An 11,425-nucleotide genomic window follows, 5' to 3' on the forward strand; every position below is an offset into this window, starting at 1 on the left:
GTTGCCATTCAACTGGGATCATGGAGAGTTAGTACGAAGTTCTTGGCTACTTTGTTCATTGTTTTAGTAAGAACATAACTGCGAGGGAAAAGGAGCGAAAGAGATAAGGCACCATGAGCGTGTATGGAGAACTCCCGAATCAAGCTTCTTTGACCTTATCATATCCTTACCGTATTATCCACCTTCAGCCGTCAAATTGCCTCTAAACTCCGGTCTCCGGAGATCAAGCAGATCATTCCATGACTTTACTGATAGGGACGGCTACCGCTTTGACAACAAGTTATATCCCAAGCTGTTTCCAGATATCGTGGCTGTGAGTGAGGGGGTGGTGCGTTTGGTGAAAATTAAATAATGCACGGTTATGATTATTGGAAGCCGGACTTTAGGAATTGAAAACCATGTTCGAGCGACGAAACATAGCCCGTCATAATAAAGTTTTTGGCCTCCAAAATGTTTACTCTGGGCCAACCAAAGGTTTATAAAGTTTTACGTACTTTCAAACATATGCGCGTGCCACCTCTAGCTACGCCAGAAAAAAAAGAACGTTATATTGATTTGGTACAAAGACACCAACGGTTGAACATAGCTGTGCAAATGTTGTTTTCCTTGACAGTTTACTCGACACGTTTTTTTTCGCATTCTGTATGAACAGTGCAATGTCTAACCTGGAATTACCACTCTTTTATAATATAATATTATATTATAATATTAAGGCCATAGTGGTTATCAAGCTAGAGTGGTTGCGGCAGTTACCAAATGAGTATTTATAAAAGGCTCTGAAGGACCACTCTTCTTGCTTTCGCTGTGACTGTGCCGCACCTTCCGAGCAGGCCTGGCTTTTTTTTACATGCGGAGCATGGTATACTAGGGGCTAGTCATGCACCGTTGCCGTCCGCAACGTCCCCTCCTCCTCAACCAGCCATCTGTGCATTCCTTCCTCCTCTCAACACAGCGCGCGCTGCGCTCGCTTCTCCCCTCCGCGCGCCGCGCAACCTTTAGTTTTACGTGCGCCAGCTGTATGCTAACGCGCGCATGCGCAGGCCGGGGCCGGAGCTTGCTATAAATAGCCGAGTGTCGGGGCGCGCCGCCCTTCGTCAGTTGGTTTGTGCGGTCGCTCCACGTCCGATGTAGCTGGTGAAAATGTATGCTAACGAATCCGCAAACACACTTACTGACTTCCCTTTCAATAGCGTCAGCCAATGTGTTGGCGGAACCGCAAGCAAATCCGAAGACACTTCGTCCGTGGACAAGGCAGCGCTGAGAACAGCTCGCGATGCGGAACGCAAACGTCGGCGTCGAGCGGAAGATCCCCAGCTTCGAGAACGTGAAGCCGCTGCGAGGTGTAAGCATCGGCAAGAGAATCCGGACGGTGAAGCCGCGTGCAAGCCTCGACGCCTCGAAGCCTATCTCAATGCCTCCCGTGAGCACGAGCACGCCGCGACAGTGGCGTGGCGAGCCAAGCAGTATGCCACGCCCAACGCTCGCTTCAAGCGTGACTTCCTCGACCGGAGCTTCAGCCACAGCTGCAAGGTGTGTGATCGACTTTGGTTCGACAACAACTTGACGCGGATCGGCAACATTGAGAATGAACTCCATAGTTCCAAAGCGTTGTCGGTTCTTTGCTATGCGTTTGGAAGCAACGCCGACGAATTTGCCTACTACGTCGTGTGTGCCACGTGCAAGCAGTCATTAATTGCCGGTAGAATTCCATCGCTCAGCGTGAGTTACGGCTACCGCTACCCGCTCCGACCGGAACATCTACCCGAGTTGAACGCTGTCGAAGAACGGCTCATCCCTCTTCGACTCCCGTTTATGGGTATACGACGCTTCACTCACGGCAACGAACAGAACGGAATCAAGGGCCAGGCAGTGAACGTCCCCATCAAAGTTCCAGTCGTCGAAGACCTCCAACTGCGGCCCGGCGCTAAACAACGCGCCAACGGCGAGCACTGCGTCGCCAGCGTCTGTGGAGTCGACGTCATGACGATGTACGTCGCACCCAACCTATCACGTGCCGCCATGGAGAAGTACGTCGACGAAGCCGTGGAAGATTACCTGAAACAACGACCGCAATGACGACCCTTGGTGATAGTTGGCGACTTCAACGTCAACGTCATCAAAGACGATTGGGTGGTCGACTACATTGAGTCGCGGCACTCGCTGAAACGACCAACGCACGACAGCAAACATCATCCGACCACGATTCGCGGGACGTGCATCGACCACGTCTTTGCAAATTTCGACCTTCGACGGCTGCAACCAGACCAACTCACCTTTCCCTTTACGGACCGTGAATCCATCTTGCTCAAAATACCCAAAGCGTATCATTAATAAACATCGTCTTTCGCAGCATACGTGCGTGCGTATTCACTCGTGTTCACTCATAACACACACGCATGTCACAAATTACAAACCAAATTTATCGCAGTTCAACATTTATGCTCTGCATGCTAATCAGTGACCAGAAACATGAATCTAAGTAATCTTCATTGAGGCACTACTTTCGCGAAAACGTTCACTTAAACCTCTTTGCTAGTACTTATTAGAAATGCCTGAAAAGTCGTTTATAGGCTTTAGAAAGTCATTAAAAAAGCCCTTTTGAACATTTACTTCAGGCTAATATAAAAGATACTGCCATTAAGGTTGAAGACAAAAACAAGGTATTTGCCAACATCGTGCCTTTACGAAAAGCTTCTGTGCGGCTATCAAGACTGATGGGAATAATGTTCATACAAAGCGACAAAAAACCTGTGTGTGTGTGTGTGTGTGTGTGTGTGTGTGTGCGAGCGTAAAACCATTGTCGTTGTCTAAATCTCCAGCTCAATGAGCTTCGTCAGTTTGACACCTTCAAAAAGAAGGTATTTTAGTTATCATGGCCTAAATAAATATCTCTAAACAAAATGTGGTGTAAATGAATTAGCCAAGTATGAGTGTGACCAGAGAACTTGTTGACTTTCAGAAAAGTGAGGAGGGGGAAGAGAATGACAAAGAATCTCTATTTTAAGACCAAATGTTCATTTACCTAAGAAAAAGTGCGTGGACGAAGAATCTCAGCAGTGTAAAAAGGGAAAAGCTCGCCTAATTTTTGGTCCACGCGTACCTGAGGACAATGGGAAGGCGCCCATTGCGAAGGAGCCCTGTAGATTTGCCGGGCGCTTCTTCATCGGGCCAGGGTGTAGTTGGTCACAGGAGTCGCAGAATAGGGACGTTCTGCGTTTTCCTTGCACATAAATTAAATGTTTTCAGCAGAAATGTCACCTAATCTTTTTTTTTACATTGCCAAGAGTGTATTTTCACGCCAAATTTCGCTGAGTGCGCAGTTTGGGCTGGTACAAGAATAAATAAACGCGTTCAATGTTTGAGGCATTGCATGTCGACCTTTGCCCCGCATGCTTCGATAACATCGATTCTCAAGATGTATGGAATGAACTCATATGCCTAAAAAATTACCTGTCACGAATGTCTTCCCCTCCCGGGTGTCCGATTGATACACGCGCACTTATACATTGAGTGCGCAGATAAGGTTTCTTGTCTTCTTTCTTTTACGTCTTTGTGCGCCTTCGTTCTAATTAGACATCGTCTGTAGCCTTTAGACTTCCTTTTTGTGGGCCTGTTTTAATGTGCAGTCTTTGAGAATAGCAAAATTTATACCGTGCCCTGTTTGTGTTATATTTACTGGTAAATAATGGAGAAGGCGTGTAACATGGCAGAGAGACATCCCGATAAAGAAAGCTCGTTTTGGTACTGGTTGCTTTACGGTTAAATACTACATGTTGCAAGTTTGACACAGGACCATAAACTAAAGAACACTGAAGCAAAGACAAACGCTACACAGAGGCTTGTTCTGTGCTTTGGTGTTCTTTATTTCTTGGTCCTGGGTTGATCGAATCTGTGCCATTCAGTATTTAGGGCAAAATGACATTCTCTCTTATATTTCTAAGCAAATATAATAATGACATTATGCCCCGTACATTGGTCCTACTGCCGTTAATGTAGATTATCCCGAAATGTGGCTTCTATGATCAGCACGTCCGAAGTTTCTGCAGATACCACGCAATGCTCAAATTGATTTCTGGAGAAACACCGCAAACGCACTAGATAGTTACTGACGCCGATTTTGTTTTAACTTTCGGCGAAGCATTACGTGGTGCTTTGACGTGCTTGTGAAGAATGAGTACTTTCTCCGCATCACAGTCATCAGACTCGTTAAAATTGTGTTTACTAGTGATATTTATGATAGTACGTAAACAGGATTCACCTGTATATGATTACAGTAACAATTTTATTTCTTATAAATGCAGTTTAGTTTGATGAAACTTGTCAGGCTAAAACTATCTAAGGAAAAATGCACGTTTTTTGCATGTGACAAATTATTCAGCTCTTTTATTTGTGTCAGTGTTTAAGTTGGCCCAAAGCCTTTCCAACACCAAAAAGTCGCTGTGCTGCTCCCTTGATCAGATCGCGCAAGATCTGCATAAAGTCCATGCGACTAATTGAATCCTCGATCGCATACTGGCCCGCAATCCTAGTCAATATCTTGGACATAATCTCAGCTGCCTTTTCTTTCAGTTTTTGCTGGGCTTCCGCTGCGACTCTCTGGATGTGGCCCTTGGCTTCAGTGAACGCGTCTTGTACGGATGACGTTGCCTTCTGTGTGGCGTTCTTCAGGGCTTCTGTTGCTTTGGCCCACAGATCACGAATGAAGTACTCGTCACTCTGAAGAAAGGGACAGCAGCGTGAGTAGGCCGTTATAAAAACACACGCCAGTTGTGTGCAAGCACATGCTATATCAGATTTTACCACCACGTGTTATGAGAAACCGCTACCTTGTATTTACCTCATAATACTTTAAAAGGAGCCCCACTTGTACAATCATTAAAACGCACTGTATGAAAAATTACTAAGTTATATTTATTGTCTTACTGCAATTCGTATTTCTGTACCTAGTCTTATTGACCTTCAATAGGGCTTTGTAAAAACTCGGCATCTAAGCAAGATCTAGCAGTAGTTAATGACACACAAGGATTCTGTCTCGACATTTATATAGCTCAGCGAGTTTGAACGATTGCGAGTTACCCATGGTGTGGACGTTGCGGTCCTTCATAAAGCATTTCTTCCCTTCCTTCGTGTGTGTTAACGGTAAGCAGGTTTTATATAACATCATGAAATGCTGACAATTGTGAAAAGGAAACATCTAATGCCACTGCATATGAGTAGTGTGAAACGAGGCACAATAGATGGAAGAATGTATTCAGATTACGTGAATAAATATTTACCGTTCGTCTCAGGCCTAAAATACTTCTGCTACATAAAAATGAAATTATTTTAAAGTGAATACTAAGTTCATATCCATACACTTGGCACACCTCATTCCCTTGTTCATTGATGAGAATGTTTTCAATGCGAGCACGACATGCGAGATTGTTTTACAGGGCCTACTATCGGTGAAGCAGCATTCACTCCATTGTTAACAACTCACCGCAGCCTTCAGGTCATCGTCGTCGGCTAGCATCTCTGCCACCTCTTCAAGGATCGCACCCAAGTATGTGGCTTCCTGGGAGGCATCTTTGAACACTACGTCAACTCTTGATGTTTGGTCGCGAAGGGTATGTGCATTCACTGAAAATAAAAAAAAACTGGTCAGGAGACGTTCTGCATCTTCAAACATAAGGAGCTTATAATAAATTATTTTCCACCACTTTCCAAATTCAGGCTTCGGAAAGACACTATCACGATGAACAGTTGGGAGCATCGCCTGAAACAGCGCCGGAATTGACAATTCTCTTGCTACGTACTAATGCGGGTGGCCTCGACCAGCCTTGTAATGCTTCACCCAGCCGTAACTCATGGCAAGGCGAGCAACATGACGGGCTTTTTTAACACTGTTTTTTGAGTTCATGATTATTCATTAACCCCAATTGACGGAGAACGTTACTTGTCTACGCTCATTGTTGAAATTATTTCTGTACGTACCTGTAAAAGCGACGAACACCAGTAGAGAACCGATGGTGAAAATCGACCTCATGGTGACTGCAACAAGCAAAAGACGTAAGTTTTACCGGTGCAAATGACTTTGTTCAAAAAATGGTTTAAATTATATAAGGTGGAAGTAGTCCTTCGCAGCCCTTCAATAAGCCTATTTCGATATAGGTTTACACAAACGAAACATATTTGCGGTCACCCTGTCGTAGTTGAGCCAAGTATATTCGTCATGCTATTGAACAGAAGGAGTGCTAATATGCGGCGCTTCGACACGCCATGGTGGTCTGGTGACTAAGGCACGCGGCTGCTGGACTTAAGGGCGCGAAACCAAATATCGGCTTGAGGCGGCTGGATTTTCGATGGAAGCGAAAATATTTGAAGTCCGTGTGCTTAGATATATGTTCATGTTAAAAAACTCGAGGTGTTGGAAATATCCTGAGCCCTTTACTACGGCGTCTCTCATTACCATATGGTGGTTTTCACACGTTGAATCCCAAATATAGAAATATAATATGCAGCGCTTACACTTCGTGGGAAGTGGATTTGTTGTCTTCAGCATTATTGCCTAGACTGATGTGATTTTATTTCTAATGTATAGACATGCACGCGCGTGACTCAGCTTTCGTTAGTAGTGAATTTCACGTTTAGAATATTGCAAAGCGATTATAAGTAATTCCGTCTTCAGTATTCCATTTCCCACATGTGTCAGTAAAAATAGATATGACCATTTTTAAGCGGGTAGCCACTTCTACTTTCACGTTGACTACTGTGCCGCGGGCTAGAGGGAGAAAAAATTAAGGCAGCTTCGCACTAAGTTTGCCAAGCCCGAATGAAGGGCGGAGCTGGGTTGCCTTCTTAGTTTGTCCTCACTTTTCTTTTACTTCTCCCTGTCTTTCATTCTTTCTTTCTTCCTTTCTTTCTTTTTTTCTTTTTTCTTTATTTCTTTCTCTCCTTTTCTGTCTTCGGTCTTTTCTGTCTATGCTTATTTATTTTTTTTATTGCTTACGGTCTCTTTACCCAATTCTTTCATTTTCGCGCATCTTACTTTATTTTTAATTTTCCTCTTTCTCTCCATCTACAATTCACCCTTCCTTTTCAATTCTATTTATCTGTGTTGTTCCACTCATGTTACGCCTATCGCACAAGCTTTTTGTGAACTGAACATCTACCCCTCTTTCATGTTGTCGAGAACATAAAAGATGTTTAGCATGTGATTTAGAGACGACAAGCTTCCCACAGTGGCCTAATTTTGGTCCCTGGCCTTTCGAGAGTAAAGATTTGAAGTAAAAAAAATACTGTTCTAAGAATGCGTCGTAATTGATCCAAGAACTTGCATGCCCAGCGGTAAAAAAAATAGTTTCAATAGCGACTCTTCACCAGTATTTTCCGCGTTGAGTAAACGATACCACGCACTCGATATCTCGGGCAAGTTGACATCATGTGTTCGGGCAAAATGCGCTGCCGGATGTTGACAACAAAAAGACAGTACGAAACGTATAAAGGCGCTATGTATGCGTCTTGGTGATCAACAAAACACTAGAAGAGCTAGAAAAAGAAGACTGCTCTTCGGCGTGAGCGCCCGCTCATTGTGCAACACGTGCAGCCTTACGGCAAGCGATGACGATGGCATACTATAGCACAGCCCCTGAAGTGTTTCTCCCTGAACACGTACATCTACTTATTAAGCGAAATGTCACTTACCAACGTTACAGGTACACGGCAAACTTCCACATATGAATTGATCTTGACTGATAGGCCACAAGACATGCTTCCATCTTTTATAGGGGAAAATCAGGACCCGCTTCTTTTTTTTTGAATCAATACATTATTCCCTCTTTCCAGAATGAGGGTACTAGATAAAGACCCAGTATGCACCGCACATGTTGCGCGTATCTCGAGATATGTCTTCAGTGCTATTGTTCGTAGATCTGATTCGGACGTCCTTCTATAGTCAGTCACAATGGAATACGACCTCTGCTCCTGCATCTTGCGGCCTTCTTGTGAAATCACCTTTGGAGTTTAGTTGAACCCTACTACGCTTTATTGAGCAATAGCGTTCCGATAGAGCTCTAGGACTGAAGCAGCTTACGTGTAACCTGATTCTATACTTTGAAGTAGGATCTTTAGAAATGTGGCATGTGATTCCTTCGTAACATGACTCAATTGAGACAAATCCTGTGGTAGGCAACATTGCCTGCTACTGAAAAAAAAAACTCGCATTATGCCTTTGTGGTTATAGAAGTAAACAGTTCATATGGAAATGGTGTATTGTCTACAATCTATAGTAGTGGTCAGAACTTTTTATTTTACACAGAAGAGATCCCATGCTTGCTGGTGTGTTTTTTGATGGGACTGTCCTTTAACTAATATGCTGATGCTATTGAAACGCTGTTTAGTGGAGTAATACGGATGACTTAGAACATATGGGAATTTTAACGTGCTCTGACATTGCACAATTTTATTCAAAGAATTTAGGAAGACATTTTTATAAGCAAAATAAAATCACCGCCGGGCACTGTGTAGTTGTTAAGAGCTGATACTGATCCGTGCTGTCCTGGTGTTTGTTACTGGGCAAGTCATTCATTTGTCTAAAGTTTGCCACCATAATTGTTCTTTATTAGTCCTGTCCTCCTTTCTTATTCTATATTTGTGTGACTATCCAGTGACAATCCTTGCAATTTTTTTAGACAATTTTGTCAAATGTCAGTGCTAGTGAACTGTGGCTATGTTTGGTGAATGATGATATGGAGGGTTCTAAAATGTTCAGAAAGGTCTGCACTAATTATTCGAAAGCGTACAAGCTTTGATGAATAACTAGGAATTTGCGTAATAAAAATCAATATCTGAAAGACATTTCTTCGGTCTCCGCGTAAAAGGTTTCACATATGATGATTATCTGTAAATATAGTACTGTACAACTCCGTAAAAGTGTAAGCTTGTATTGGAGTACACTGTGTTGTATGAATACGCACTCTATGCGTACATGAGTGCTGATACTTGCTCTTTTTGCACGTTATCAGAGCAAAGCCTTACATAAGACATTTATTTAGTCGAGAAAAAATATCCTCGTATTGGCTCATTTGCCCCATAGTTCATATTCACACGTCATCTAATTCTCCTAATCACGTCAATCCTAATAAGGTTCTTTTCACGAAACCGCGAAGATGCGTCCCTATTTCTCTGATGGCCAGGTAGTTCTAACAAATTCAACTCATCCGAGTTACACAGTTCATAATAGTGACTCTAAACACGACCGTACGAGGCAAGGAGGTATAAAGCTCCACAGCAATACACTCGCAAATTTTCGTTTCCCCGTTGAAGTCGCAGCAGCACTTACACGAGTGACTTGACCTGCTGATGCTCTTTCTTACAGTGGTGAAATTGATAGATATGTGGGGTTTAACGTCCCAAAACCACTATATGATTATGAGAGACGCCGTAGTGGAGGGCTCCGGAAATTTAGACCACCTGGAGTTCTTTAACGTGCACCCAAATCTGAGCACACGGGCCTACAACATTTCCGCCTTCATCGGAAAAGCAGCCGCCGCAGCTGGGATTCGAACCTACGCCCTGCGGGTCAGCCGCCGAGTACCTTAGCCACTAGACCACCGCGGCGGGGCTTACAGTGGTGAAATATTGCTACAAATAACCCCAACGTATGCTGCACAGCTAAGTGTGAAATACTGTTGACGTTATTGTGATACCTCCATAAGATGACTGAATAATTTATTACCTCCGTAACACTGTTCCTAGGGTGTAAGTTTTTTGGTCGAACTGATAGTGGAAGGGCAACAAATCTTTTTTCGTGACCCCCCTCGATTTTCACGTAGGAAATTGCCGAGTCTATAGTCAACTTGCTATACAAGGTGATTGCCCATAGTAAACGCGGCACACACATAGCGATTTGTGCTGTTAAAGATGCTTAGAAAAATGTAGTAGAGAATCAACAAGCATCATATTGTGCCATGGTAACACGCAAGTGTTTTTTGTCCGGATTGTTGTTACGTAGTGGTGCTACAGAGGTATTTGCCTGAGTTATTAAATCCAGGTGAAGCCACAGGCACATCATGTGAAGGGTTTCTGTAGATGCTACGCTGGTAGGTAAGTTTGTGTTATAAATGTCACCACAGTTATGCGAGAGACGGTGATTTCCTCATGTTTTTGTTATCGCTTTAGTGTCGGGGATTGCGCTTCTGCCACAGGAATTCCCCTGTCATACGTTACAATGGCTGTACTTGGTTGCTGCAATGATTATTGGCGCCGGTATCAGTGCCGATACGGGAGGTCACGGGTTTTCTAAAGGCGGTGTTCGCGGGAGCCATTTCTCCGCGATTTTTAGGGGCGAAACTCCTTATAGCGGCACCCGTTCGTCCCCCGTATTTTGTAACAAGTATAGCATTTTGACCTCCAAGGTAGTGCCGGTGAGAGACTTCTTCTGTGCGTTGTTGAACAATAAAAAATAGTGCTCAATGTACATGTCAATGGCTGCTAATGAGGAATGAGAGACAGCAGCATTTGGCTTTTAGTTAACGCGCAAGCTGCGATTACCATTAGCAGCCATTGGCATGTACATTGAGCACTATCTGACAAGAAAGGGTTGCTACGTTATACTCGCTGGGTGTAACCTCCTTAGCTTTAGAAAGGTTTAGCGAGCGTTAAGCTGCAGTGCCATGAATAAAATGAACTTGTATATACCATGAATGAACCCGAGGTGGTTAAAAATGGGAAGTAGATACGAAGCGCAAGCCGTAAGAAAGTGAAAGCCGAATTCTCCGCCTCTCATTTCCCATTAGCAGCCATTGGCATGTACATTGAGCACTATCTGACTGAAAAAGTTTGCTACGTCATACTCGCTGGGCGTAACCTCCTTGGTTTTCAAAAGGTTTAGCGAGCGTTCGGCCACAGTGCCATGAATACAGTGAACTAGTATATACCATGAACTCGAGGTGGTTAAAGGTGGGAAGTGGACCCGAAGCGCAAGCCGTAAGAAAGTGTGCGTGTGCCACCTCTCGTTTAGTCCTTGGAATGTCCGCTGGATGTCGGTGCTTCTATATGGGGAATATATAATGAAAAGATGTGAGATGGTGGTACTTGGAGTGTTGAATAGATGGACGAACGGACACATAGACAGATGCATGGATGGACGCATGAACGGACGCAGGGGCGGCTGCATGGACGAACGCAGGGACGGACGCAAGAACAGACGCACGCACGGACGGGCTGATGGACGCATGGACGGTCACACTGACGGACGCATGGACGGACGGAAGCAAGAACGAATGGATGGACGAATTCTTCACCCCACTCTCCATCATTCACTCCGTGGATATGCTCCATTTTTTTGAGAACGCAGTCAACCCGGTATCCGCCATACAAATAATGTTTGGCTGGTCCTAGTCGTGAAGAAGATAAACAATTTCATGGCAAACCAGGTGGCCTACGG

The 11,425-nt window shown here is 44.1% G+C and overlaps 1 protein-coding gene and 1 long non-coding RNA gene across 2 annotated transcripts; one reads left to right on the top strand and one right to left on the bottom strand.

Moving 5' to 3' along the window:
- Positions 1-4,352: 4,352 nt before the first annotated feature.
- On the bottom strand, positions 4,353-7,797 carry LOC119178131 (uncharacterized). Its single transcript, XM_037429293.2, has 4 exons — positions 7,684-7,797; positions 5,974-6,030; positions 5,480-5,619; positions 4,353-4,716 (listed from the first exon to the last, which is right to left on the bottom strand). The coding sequence occupies exons 2-4, from the start codon at positions 6,023-6,025 to the stop codon at positions 4,393-4,395; spliced, it is 516 nt and encodes a 171-aa protein (XP_037285190.1). The 5' UTR covers positions 6,026-6,030; positions 7,684-7,797; the 3' UTR covers positions 4,353-4,392.
- On the top strand, positions 4,598-5,646 carry LOC142797741 (uncharacterized). Its single transcript, XR_012893900.1, has 2 exons — positions 4,598-4,736; positions 5,433-5,646. It is a non-coding gene; the product is annotated as an uncharacterized LOC142797741 (long non-coding RNA).
- Positions 7,798-11,425: the final 3,628 nt, after the last annotated feature.

This window comes from Rhipicephalus microplus, chromosome 1 (genome assembly GCF_043290135.1).
Source record: "Rhipicephalus microplus isolate Deutch F79 chromosome 1, USDA_Rmic, whole genome shotgun sequence".
Lineage (NCBI taxonomy): Eukaryota > Metazoa > Arthropoda > Arachnida > Ixodida > Ixodidae > Rhipicephalus > Rhipicephalus microplus.